The sequence below is a fragment of the Salvelinus sp. IW2-2015 genome, unplaced genomic scaffold (genome assembly GCF_002910315.2).
Source record: "Salvelinus sp. IW2-2015 unplaced genomic scaffold, ASM291031v2 Un_scaffold789, whole genome shotgun sequence".
NCBI classification, from domain to species: Eukaryota; Metazoa; Chordata; class Actinopteri; order Salmoniformes; family Salmonidae; genus Salvelinus; species Salvelinus sp. IW2-2015.
This window is the reverse complement of record NW_019942614.1, coordinates 253,260-266,750: the sequence shown is the minus strand read 5'-3', so window position 1 is coordinate 266,750 and position 13,491 is coordinate 253,260. Positions and strand designations below refer to the sequence as shown.

General features: G+C 41.1%; 1 protein-coding gene across 1 annotated transcript; it reads left to right on the top strand.

Moving 5' to 3' along the window:
• The first annotated feature begins 8,260 nt into the window (after positions 1-8,260).
• Positions 8,261-12,772, top strand: LOC112068908 (nuclear receptor coactivator 7-like). The gene is made up of 4 exons (XM_024136135.2): positions 8,261-8,407; positions 8,977-9,094; positions 12,102-12,248; positions 12,620-12,772. Exons 1-4 carry the CDS (start codon positions 8,382-8,384, stop codon positions 12,770-12,772), a joined length of 444 nt encoding a protein of 147 aa, XP_023991903.2. The 5' UTR covers positions 8,261-8,381.
• The last annotated feature ends 719 nt before the right edge of the window (positions 12,773-13,491 follow it).

The window sequence follows — 13,491 nt, the reverse complement described above, 5'->3', positions numbered from 1 at the left end:
AAACATGGTAAAACTATCATTTTGATAGAATTAATAGTTTGTCCCTGCATCCATAGTTCTGTCTATGAATTTGAAAGTGCTTGAATTTCTCTAGGCCAATCCCTCAGCTTTTTACCAAAACAGAAGAGGGGTGTCCACATTGTTATTGTTTAAATTAAAGTCCTAGCTTTAATGTGACTGACATACAAGTGACAGAAAGTCACTGAATGTGGGTTGGCTGTGGTTCAGATTCATGCCAACCACAGAGCGGTGCAAATGTAAAGGGCAAAGTGTTGAACTGACCGGCAGTGGGACACTGACTGCATTAGCGGGAATATCACAAGCTGGTTGATCCCCTAACTCAAAAGCATTGTTTTACTTTTTAACAATGTTAAAGGGTTCTTCACACACACACTTTGACCCTTTACTTTGACATTTCTGGGGAAAAATGGAAGTTAAGTTTCTTAACCCAGTCAAAAGACCGCTTTGTGAATGAGGGCACTGATATTAATGTYTATGCCCTGAATTTTAACTGAATTTTATGATTGTTTTTATATTAATACAGTTACGTAAAACCCTCTTGCTGAGATGTTCCCTCTCAGCATGTCCCCTGCAGATAAGGRTGGCTCTCCTCTTTTTCCCTTAATTCCCATGGCACAATGCTGTCTTGCCCCCTTCATGTATCAATGCTGCACTCCATACTACGGGAAAATGGTGTCGTTATGGCAGAACGACCCATAAAAGACATAAAAAGTTCTGCAGATGTACTGATATAAAATGTGATCGTTTTGATAGGTGATCTCATGCTGATGTTAAGACATTAAAAAAAATATGAAAATGTATGCACTGACTACTGTGTCTCCCAAATGACTAAATTGTAAATGAAGAGGCTAACCAGGTCCAAAGGGCAGTAAGGCTGATCTATTCTGGTGGATACTGACGCAAGTCACTACAGTCCACTAAAAGAGAGGATTTTTAGAAGAAGAGTCAACTAACAAAGAGTATAAAATTCTTTATATTGGACCTCCCGAACAACGCAGCAGTCTAAGGCATTGCATCGCAGTGCTAGAGGCGTCACTACAGACCTGGGTTCGATCCCAGGCTGTATCACAACCGGCTGTGATCGGCAGTCCCATAGGGCGGCACACAATTGGCCCAGCGTCGTCCGAGTTAAGGGAGTGTTTGGCTGGGGGGGGTCTTTACTTGGCTTATTGCGCTCTAGCGACTCCTTGTGGTGGGCCGGGAGCCTGCAGGCTGAGCTCGGTCGTCAGTTGAACAGTGACACATTGCTTCCGGGTTAAGCGGGCGGGTGTTAAGAAGCGAGGTTTGGTGGGTCATGTGACTCGACCTTCGCCTCCCGAGCCTGTTGGGGAATTGCAGCGATGAGACAAGATCGAAATTATAATAATTACAAATGAAAAAATMTAAATACTGAAAAAAATATATAAACCAAACATGCAACAATTTCAAAGAGGAGATCAGTCAATTGACATACATTCATTAAGCCCTAATCTATGGATTTCACATGGCAGGGATTACAGATATGCATCTGTTTGTCACTAATACCTTAAAAATGGGTCTCAGGATTTCATCACGGTATTTTTGTGCATTCAAATTGCCATCGATTAAATGCAATTGTGTTCGTTGTCTGTAGCTTATGCCTGCCCATACCATAACACCACCGCCACCATGTGTCACTCTGTTCACAACGTTGACATCAGCAAACTGCTCTCCCACATGACGCCATACAGATAGTCTGCGGTTGTGAGGCAGGTTGGACGTACTGCCAAATTCTCTAAAACGATGTAGGAGTTAACCACAGTGGTTAGAGCGTTGGGCCAGTAACCGGAACGTTGTTGGATTGAATCCCCGAGTTGACAAGGTAAAAATCTGTTGTTCTACCCCTGAGCAAGGCAGTTAACCCACTGTTCCCCGGGCGCCGAAGACGTGGATGTTGATTAAGGRAGCCCCCCGCACCACTCTGATTCAGAYAGGTTGGGTTAAATGCGGAAGACACATTTCAGTTGAATACATTCAGTTGGACAACTGACTAGGTATTTCCCTTTCCACTTATGGTAGAGAAATTAACATTAAATTCTCTGGCAACAACTCTGGTGGATATTCCTGCAGTCAGCATGCCAATTGCACGCTCCCTCAAAATTTGAGTCATCTGTGGTATTGTGTTGTGTGACAAAACTGCACATTTTAGAGTGGCCTTTTATTGTCCCCAGCACAAGATGCACCTGTGTAATGATCATGCTGTTTAAACAGATTCTTGATATGACACACCTATCAGGTGGATGGATTATCTTGGCAAAGGGGAAATGCTCACTAACAGGGATTTAAACAAATTTGTGCACAAGATTTGAGAGAAATAAGCTTTTTGTGTGTATGGAACATTTCTGGGATAATTTACTTCAGCTCATGAAACCAAGTGGACCAACACTTTACATGTTGCATTTATATTTTTGTTCAGTGTATAAAAAGCTTTACATAAGGTTTGCCTAACAAACTAGATCATTTCTCATGAACTAATTAGTCTTGAAAAATTCATCTAGRCTACATTAGCGATGATTAGCTGATATAGCCTCCTACCCACCCCAGGAGTGGTTCTAGCAAAATAAGTATCCCCATCAAAGGTCTGTGCACGGCCCTCAGCTGAACATTTTATTTCAGTTATCTTCTCCTCTTCAACTGAATGTTTGTGTCACGACTTCCGCCGAAGTTGGTCCCTCTCCTTGTTCGGGCGGTGTTCGGCGGTCGAAGTCACCGACCTTCTAGCCATCGCTGATCCTCTTTTCATTTTCCTTTGGTTTTGTCTTGTCTTGTATCACARCTGGTTCCAATCTCATTCATTATATGTTGTGTATTTAACCCTCTGTTCCCRCTCATTGRCCTTGTCGGTGATTGTTTGTTTGTGAGCTATGTGCAAGTTATGTTCTGGTGTGCGACGGGTTTTGTACCCAGTTGTATTATTTTGTATATTTTGGTTTTCAGAGTTTTTGAGCACTTATTAAACTGCTCCGTTTATACCAAGTTCGATCTCCTGCGCCTGACTTCCCTGCCACCAGCACGCACCCCCTTACAGTTAGGTATCGTCAACTGAGCTCTCAACACCTTTCCTACTGAAATGTGTCCCCTAAAAGTTATTTTGTAATCTAGGTTATGAATAGATTTATAAACCCCTTAACCCTCCAACAAAGTATGATTCTTTATTATTACTTATTATTTATCATTAATTTGYTCAGCTATGATTACAGTCATGTTAGGTAATAACAACAGTATAATCTATATGTTTCCACAATTCATATAGATATACAATTAAATTGACCCCCAAGCATTACCTCAATCATTGGTAAACATGTTGGGGGAAAGTAAACTGCGGTTGCTCTCATATTTCAAAATACTGTATGGTTAGTTCTAAATGGGAAAATGACGCATGCATCGGCCTACTTAATTTCTTTGGAAGCCCCTTACCTCTGTGAGCCTGAGAAGTGTAGAGTAGCATTTTACCACAGAGTGACTCTCTGCTGCATGCAACCTAGCAGTATGTAGGTCAGTGGAAGAAGCCTCTCTGACATCTCAACATCATTCATTAACTCAGTTGACTCTGAAGGTTTTAAGTAATATCACTACCATCAAGCATAAAKCCCTCTTTTATTCTGCATTACATCAGACAATGCACCACTGAGTCATAGAAAGACYCTAAAGTTCGATCTTGCAGTGACATAATATTATTGCTAGATATAGACAGAACTTTAACAGAGGGAGGAGGGGAAGAGAGAGAGATAAAGGGAGAGAGATGTGGTATTGATGAATTACAATCTATTTGAACAGTCTGTAGTGAAGTTGGATTCGTTTCTTGTTCTCATTGCCCTCTCATCTATTAAATTCTATTTCAGATAATGACCATATGATAAACACTAACAGCATGAGGAGAATATGTTGTCCCCATTCTACCCAGGCCTCTTCCCAAAAATGTACAAACTTTACTTGCCAACAGCACAATAATAATAATAATACATGGGATTTAATGCGCTTTTTGAAAAACCCACAGACACTCACTGTACAGCAAAGAGTATAGAACAAAAACAAGAATAAGACAATAAAATGAATACAAGCTACTTAGACATCCTTTTTCCAGACCAAACTGGTTCAGCGAGCTTTGAGATTTGGCTTGGTCATAAACACATTTATTCATCTTGTGTAATGCTCTGATGCTATGTACCCAGGTGCACCGGGTTTGAGGGTGTTAAGAATTGGGTTTTTCACACTCAAAAGTTTCCCGTGTTTATCAAGAATGATCCACCACCCAAAAGCTTGACACAACTATGGGAAGCATTGGAGTGAACATGGGCCAGCTTCCCTGTGGAACGCTTTCGACACCTTGTAGAGTCCATGACCCGACGAATTACGGCTGTTCTAAGGGCAAAAGGTGGGCAACTCAATATTAGGAAGGTGTTCCTAATGTTTAGTACACTCAATGTATGTAATTACATAGCTACTTAAATTATCTCGTACCAATGCACATTGACTCGGTACTGGTACTCCCTGTACATAGCCATGTTATTTTTACTAGTTTTTGTTATTCGTTATTCACTGTGTATTTTTTCCTCATGTCACTATTTATATATATGAAGCATGTGACAAATACAAGTAGATTTGATGCTGACTGCAGCAGACTTGCTTTTCCATGGGAACAGTTTGCTGTGGTTTAGTGTATGAAGGGAAGAAATACAGGTGTCAGATCTTAATTTGACCAGTTTCGTCACAGGAGTAAAATAATCCTGCAGCAGGAGGACTTGATTATTTAAAAAATATATTTTCTATTGGGAAATTAGTCTTGGATAGGCTACAGTAGGCTATAGTTTAGGTGTAGCCTACAGCTGCATTTCATATACACTTGTATGGCGTAGTGGAGAACAATATCTATCTTGTGTTATTAAGCTATATAAAACAACGGTTGTTGAAATGCATGTACATTTGAATGTCACAGCAGTAGGACCTACAGTAGTAGGACATTTATTCTGTCTGGTTCTTTAGCGTTTGAGCGAGCGAAAGAGAAAGAAACCTGCAGTTTTCAGTAAATATATGTAAATCAAGAGGCACATTTGAATTTCCTCAGGTGCAGGGAAATTCTCTGTGACCACAGAGTGATCAAATTAAGATAATACATCTGTACTTGCCTGGTTGAACCAGAATGAACACTGCCCACCATTATTCTACCTCTTTACTTATCAAGTCTGGTTCAACCAGCCAGGCAAAAGGAATACAGTATTGCCAAGTTTATTTACACAGCCATCTGAATCTACTCTACATCATGGTCCTTTTGTGTCAACTCTCTTATTCAAGAACTGCTGAAAGTGGTTGGATCTCTCATTGAGACATGTAGTACATTGTCATTTGTATGAGTTTAAGGTAACCAGGTCAGGAGGATGTGGCTGCTATTGTTGTCGTTTTACTGCTGCTCTGTGGGGCCTAGGACACTAGGCATACAGTTCTATGTCACTCAAAATTAACTGGTTCAACTCAACAAGTTCTTCTCTTGTGCCTTATAGCAGGACAGGTGAGGGTGACTCCTCTCTATAATGGGCCCAGAGTTGACTTGGTAATGAAAAATGTTCCACTGCTGCAGCAAACCCGAGAAATAGACACATGGAACTACAGCATGTACAAGCTAAACTATATTTAGGCTGACTGAAGAAAAAATACAAACTTAACACTTGGCCCAAATGTTCAACTTTTTGCATACGCTCTAAATGGGTACTGATCCCAAAGCAAAAGGTTACGCATGAAAATCAGAGAGAGAGTTATGCATGTTTAGCTGCTAATAAAATGCATTTGTTACTGCATGTAGTTCGTTTGACTGGACTGGAACCTCTGGCTGGTGAAGGAGCCAAGCAGTTAGTGTTGGGACAGTAACCGGAAGGTTGCTTGTTCGAATCCCAGAGCCAGCAATGTGGAAAAATCTGTCAATCCGCCCTTGACCAAGGCAGTTAACCCCAACAACAACTGCTCCCCGGGCACCGATGACATCAATTAAGGCAGGCCCTGCACCTCTCTGATTCAGAGGGGTTGGGTTAAATGAGGAAGACACATTTCGGTTGAATGCATTCAGTTGTGCAACTGAGAAGATATCCCCTTTCCCTAATGGGTGGCTTGTAACAGAATTAAATTTCTAAACTGAGATAAATAAGGAAAGTATCAGTTTTCATCTCATACAACTGAATGCAGTCATTGTTTGTATTTGACAGTTGAATTGCTGTGTGCTTTTAGGTGGATAGTGCTTCTGCATTTCATTCAATCCTCATAAAATGGGTATATAGGAGGAAGAGACAACTCCGTATCAGAGGATGATAAATATAGTAGTAAAGTTTTGTTTTACAGTAAGGCAGTTCCTCTTTCTCAACATATGTTAGTGAACAGGTGAACATCAGGCGTCCATCTTTAAAGAGGGCTGTCACCTGCAGCTTTGCCCTTTACCAGTGAATGCTGTTTACTCTTTCAAAACCTTTTGAACGGTCAATATTCTCCTCACAGTTTTGTTTTCACATGGTAGCCTAGTAATCCTATTAGTTCTCTGACACCTCTGTAGAGTCTGTGACCTGTGTGTGAACCCTACTGTAGCTCTCCCATCCCAAATCAACTGTTATTCGTCACGTACACAGTTTACAGCAGGTAAGATTAACTGACGCAAGTTAAGGGTGATAGACAAATATTTTCTACTGCCTATTACCACTCAGATACGCACCACTATTGACATGAAAACACACAATATGGAATGATAACATCTGTGTGAAACAGTACGTTTTTTTAATCAATGGGTTTCATAGATTGGGGTTGCGCTATACAAAGTTTCAGTGGTTCTTACATATAATATCCCTAGGTCCAGTCAAAGTCTCTGTGATAATGGTCTGATGAAGTGTCAAACTCTGTTTTGTATTCTGGATGATAATTCCTCATCCTTCTACTCTATTGTTCTACTCTATTGTTTTTGATAGAGGGCCTGCCACAGGGTCTACAGCAGTATACCACAGCAAACCAAACTAAAGAGATACCATGGCCGCCTTCCCCATCCCCCATCTAAATATACACATTTTGCTTAAATACTTATTTCCTGATTTGCATTTTGTACACGATCCCAAAGTGGCCATTCAATTAGTTGCATTTACATTTACATTTACATTTAAGTCATTTAGCAGACGCTCTTATCCAGAGCGACTTACAATGCACTAAGGATGCATTTAGCATGTCCAGGTCCATGTGGGATTTTCCCATGACTCATCTGGAACATGCTGAGGCAGAGAGCGGATTTGCATGAATTGTAGAAAGTTGCCAAGTGAAAGTTGTCTAACAGGTACAGTACAAACTGTAACTATTAAGCAATTATCCTGGAAAGGGCACACACTATACCAGATTGATAGCTCAGTCTGCATATTTTTTTTTTATATACAGTAGGTACCAGTAGATTACAGTAGATATTTAACTCACTACTGTCTATTGGATGTGATTCATGTTTTTCACTCATGGAAAAGTTGTCCATTTGTATTTAACGCAATAAAATATATTTCACATAGTCATGTAAATGTGCAACACCATCGACCCTCCATGTGTGTCTGTATAATCAGCCCCCACACAGTCTGATATGGATTTCTTCCATCCTACGGTTGGCTACTGTTGTGTAACCTCTTGGCCTCCTCTGTGACCCCTGGCTTTCTTTTAGACAGAGTTTCCAATCTGCTCCTTACCCCTTCCTCTTGACACTAACTCTTGGAGATTTGAAGACTCTGTACAGGGTATGGATAGGTATAGGCAATGTAGTGAAATAAACTTGATAAAATAAACTTGATTTGATTTGGAGGTGCTTCCACCTTACAGATCTGCACACCTTGAAGGATTAGGGCCAAAGTGAAGTGGTAGGGAGTCAATTGAGACTGGCTGTGTTTCACACAGTAAAGTGCAGATTGCAATAAAACAAAAGTATCAGGAWAAGAGACAGATAGAGAAAGACAGTGTCTGTCAGCCAGACCTTTATTTGTTTGGAAATTAGCATCTCTACGACAGTGAATTGACACTGTCATTTTCTGACCCAGATTCAGCCAAGGGAGGCCTACTGTAGCAAGTCAAGATAATGTGTCACAGAGGCTATCTAAAGCCATTGTGAAATCCTCCATGTCAGGCGGCCTTGAAGGACTTTAAGGGGGGGGGTTTATGGTGAAAGGGGCTTATCTAAGGGAACGCTGGAGTATAAGATGCCTGATGGTTGAGATGGGGTGGACATGCTGTTAAAGCACTAGCTGGGGTAGACAGACAATCCGCTCTCATTTTCACCATATCATCCTTTCTTCTTCACCTCCTTTTTCATCTCCTGCACCTCCTTTCTACCCCAGCTACTATTCAGCATGGGAGTCAATTACAGCTTTGAAGAGTAAGTCACAATACTTACTATGGATACCAAACCTGGARGCTTGATTTGGAGAAATAAGGGTTTTGTAAAGACGAAACTTGCCCTTTCTTTGCTAGGTTAAAAATGTAATTTAACAAGGGCAGTAGGAGGGATTTTGATATTGCAGCTTTTGGGGGTTTTCTTGATCAGGGAAATAGCTAGGCCTATGTCAGCTTCAGCTCCAGCCTCTTCAGGTCTTATGGGTGCTTTAGTCATTATTCATGCGGACCAGAATGCATGTGGGTGGTGAGCCACAAATGGAGGCTATGTATGATCTGATAGTGGCATTCCAATGGGCTGTAGTCATGTATTTGCACCCTAAATTAGCTTTTTCCTGTAAGAGCTATTTCTGAAAAGTAGCTGAAAGACTTGTTTTTCCATGCAGAAATTGGTTCACTTTAGACTTGTTTAAAGATTTCTGGCTTGTGGTTGCGAGATTAGATTGTGTTTCAGTCATATTGTAGAGGGGTTTGTAGAGGGGTTTTGGTGAAATGTATTACATAATTTAAAGTAGATAAACAATATATTGATGTGTGTGATTGCATCCTCAGGTTTGAACAGATCCACACCAAAGACAATAACACGAGACACCACAAGCATCGCTGCTGTCTGGTAGTGGAGAAATTCCAGCTAGCTGTGCTGTGCTGCTCTACTGCCATAAACTGGGAGGTGAGTTCTGATTCAAGGATCTAAAGATGTGGCATTGCATTCAACCACTTCTACCTCTAAAACAATGAGAGCAGTTTCTCATTATAAAGAATGGATTAGACAAATGAAACAAGTATGAAATAGATTTAAGCAAGTTTGAAACGATTTTTATTTGACATTTATATATCTAGGTTAGGTTTGTTGTGATGAAATATCTATGAAATATTGTAGCTTTAAGGCACATATTTGTTAGCCTGGGTACCAGTCTTCTTCTCCTAACATTCCACTCCTTGCCACTTCTTCTCATATGCTAAACATGTTTGGCAAATGGCACGGAGTACAAGGAGTGGAAGGTTAGGAGACACAGACTAGTACCCAGGCTACAGAATTGTTGGCTCACTGCCATGAGTGCAACAATGAGATATTTTGACAGTTAGCTCAAACCTGCCGGACACCCCATATATGGGCATATGCCCTGTAATTCAGTTTACTACAAGTGCCATCCTGTTTTTCGAGAAAGGAATCTGAAACACAAAAGGTGGCCAATATGGTTTCCACAAGCAGGTCTGCTATCAGCCAATGAGATTTAGGGGGATGGAAGTTGAATGAAGTAAGATAGAGCATTTGATGGTTGGGTATAGGTTATCAGTTTACACTCTTGCCTGTGCCTGTGGTACATACAGTATCATATACTGAGGCAACTGTGTTACATTATTAGTATACATGAGTTGTGTTTGGGGTGAATAAGAGGAATATTAGTAGACATGAGACCAATGCAGGAGAACATCAAGGTGCTTTACTTTGCAAACAAATGTCTGGAGCCATATGTAGAGGTGGGTTGCTAACTATACTCAGATTTTTGTGAATTAAAATGTTTAGTGTGAGATAATGTCCTAGTATGCATGCCATTTTATTTGTATTTTTGAAATACCTTTAGTATGACCCAAATATGTGAAGAGTAGTTTATTTATTGGTGAAGGGTTGAAGAAATTATTGTATTTTGTCTTTTATCAACCACCCTGACTCACTAGTACTGATTGTGGGTGTAATTTCATGTTTTATTGTGTTTGTGTTTGTGTTTGAGTCAGTTAATTACTCAGCCTTGTTTTACAATATCAGTGTGGTTAAGAAACTCACAGCAGAGAGAAAAAGAGAGTGTGTTTTAACAGAGATGTGGCTGAGAAATTCGCAGAGAAAAAGAGAGTGTGTTTTAACAGAGATGTGGCTGAGAAATTCACAGAGTGAAAAAGAGTGTGTTTTAACAGAGTTGTGATTTCATGTCCAAATCATCCCAAAGTGTCTGAAATGGATTTTGTACCTTAATAAAGTTACTTTAAGATAATTTGAACATGAAAGCGAAAAATTATAATATCTGGGACATACAGTGGGGAGAACAAGTATTTGATACACCGCCGATTTTGCAGGTTTTCCTACTTACAAAGCATGTAGAGGTCTGTCATTTTTATCATAGGTACACTTCAACTGTGAGAGACAGAATCTAAAACAAAAATCCAGAAAATCACATTGTATTTATTAGCGCTTTTAATTCATGACATAAGTATTTGATACATCAGAAAAGCAGAACTTAATATTTGGTACAGAAACCTTTGTTTGCAATTACAGAGTTCATACGTTTCCTGTAGTTCTTGACCAGGTTTGCACACACTGCAGCAGGGATTTTGGCCCACTCCTCCATACAGACCTTCTCCAGATCCTTCAGGTTTGCGGGCTGTCGCTGGGCAATACGGACTTTCAGCTCCTCCAAAGATTTTCTATTGGGTTCAGGTCTGGAGACTGTCTAGGCCACTCCAGGACCTTGAAATGCTTCTTACGGAGCCACTCTTAGTTGCCCTGGCTGTGTGTTTCGGGTCGTTGTCATGCTGGAAGACCCAGCCACGACCCATCTTCAATGCTCTTACTGAGGGAAGGAGGTTGTTGGCCAAGATCTCGCGATACATGGCCAAATCCATCCTTCCCTCAATACAGTGCAGTCGTCCTGTCCCCTTTGCAGAAAAGCATCCCCAAAGAAGATGTTGTCCACCTCCATGCTTCACGGTTGGGATGGTGTTCTTGGGGTTGTACTCATCCTTCTTCTTCCTCCAAACACGGCGAGTGGAGTTTAGACCAAAAAGCTCTTTTTTGTCTCATCAGACCACATGACCTTCTCCATTCCTCCTCTGGATCATCCAGATGGTCATTGGCAAACTTCAGACGGGCCTGGACATGCACTGGCTTGAGCAGGGGGACCTTGCGTGCATGCAGGATTTTAATCCATGACGGCGTGGTGTGTTACTAATGGTTTTCTTTGAGATTGTGGTCCCAGCTCTCTTCAGGTCATTGACCAGGTCCTGCCGTGTAGTTCTGGGCTGATCCCTCACCTTCTTCATGATCATTGATGCCCCACGAGGTGAGATCTTGCATGGAGCCCCAGACCGAGGGTGATTGACCGTCTTTGAACGTCTTCCATTTTCTAATAATTGCGCCAACAGTTGTTGCCTTCGCACCAAGCTGTTTTTCTATTGTCCTGTAGCCCTCCCAGCCTTGTGCAGGTCTCAATTTTATCCCTGATGTCCTTACACAGCTCTCTGGTCTTGGCCATTGTTGAGAGGTTGGAGTCTGTTTGATTGAGTGTGTGGACAGGTGTCTTTTATACAGGTAACGAGTTCAAACAGGTGGAGTTAATACAGGTAATGAGTGGAGAACAGGAGGCTTCTCAAGAAAAACTAACAGGTCTGTGAGAGCCGGAATTCTTACTGGTTGGTAGGTGATCAAATACTTATGTCATGCAATAAAATGCAAATTATTACTTAAAAATCATACAATGTGATTTTCTGGATTTTTGTTTTAGATTCCATCTCTCACAGTTGAAGTGTACCTATGATAAAAAGTACAGACCTCTACATGCTTTGTAAGTAGGAAAACCTGCAAAATTGACAGTGTATCAAATACTTGTTCTCCCCACTGTATAAGTAATTTTGTAATTTTTGGTGAACTTTCCCTTAACAGAGTTTGTGTTATTTCCTTGCAGATCATCACAGGGAAGGATTCAATAAAGCCTCGATGGAGCGTGTGCAGGTCAGAGGAGGGTAAACGCTCTGAGGACGAGGAGCCTGAGTACATACTTCCTGTTCTCCGAAATCACAGCCAGCTCCTCAACGACCAACACATCGAGAGTGTGAGTTACTGTTAAACTACACTACAACAAAACACTGTGGCTAATACAGTCAATTCTGGCACGTTTACAGAAATGTTGATGAAGGTGCTTTGTACCTGTCAAATAAACCTAATGAAGTAAAGGAAAAGTAAAGCAACTCATCTCACAGCACTATATAGGCTACACTGCCAGCTCATGGGAGAGAACATAGTGCTTTGGTTTGTTTGATATGTACAAAGCTAAATATGGGACTTTTTTTTGGTTCTTCAATTTATACTGAGTTCCGGGAAATAAAGTGCACATACTCATCTCAGCATTACACAGCTTTGACATGTGAATTTAATGGGACATTTTCTCATCATCCATCTCATCCTCTGTTTCTGAAACCACAGCTAGCCAATCACATACCAGTGAGGACACAGGGTATCCATGGAACCTGGTCTACAGCACAGCCATTCATGCACCAGCCTGAAGACTCTGTACAGGCAAATGGCCACATCGACAGTCCTGTGCTTCTGGTCATCAAAGACTGGGAAAAAAGGTAGACATCTCAACAACGCACTGTTCTATATGACTGACATCTAACGTACTGTTACATCCATGTACTGCTATTACAATGTTATTACATTATGAATGGGTCATACGTCCCAGTAAAATGCTAATAGGTTTGTTTTCCTCTCTCTCAGGTGTTTGGTGCCTTCTCCTCCCATCCCTTCAGAGTGAGTGACTGTTGCTATGGAACAGGAGAGACTTTTGTCTACAGCTTCGACCCTGCATTCAAGGTAACATTGCATACTGTTGTGTGCACGGCTTTGTCCAAAATGGCATCCTATTCACTATATACCCACTTCTACATTTGACCAGAGCTTACCTTTGTACTATAGGGAATAGGGTGTCATTTCAGATACAGCCACTGTCGTTGTAGTTAATAGGCTGTCTCTTGACTGTTGTGATGGGTGGAGTTAATCTGACACCTCTCTCTCTTCACACAGGCCTACAGGTGGGTGGTGAGAACTCGTACTTCATCAGGGGCCATATGGGACTCTCTTACAGATTGGTGGAGGAGGGTAAGTGTTCAGAATTTCTTTATCAGAAATACCGAAGCCTTTATCATCTAAAAGTAAATCTAGTTAGCTTCCACAAACTCATTGATGTCTACAGATCAGATAGGCTAAACCGCATCCTTTGGCTCTGGTCTGATATGTTTCTCTTGTTGACCTCTAGGGGGCTTTTTGGCCTGTGGCTGGATGCTGATCTGTACTAC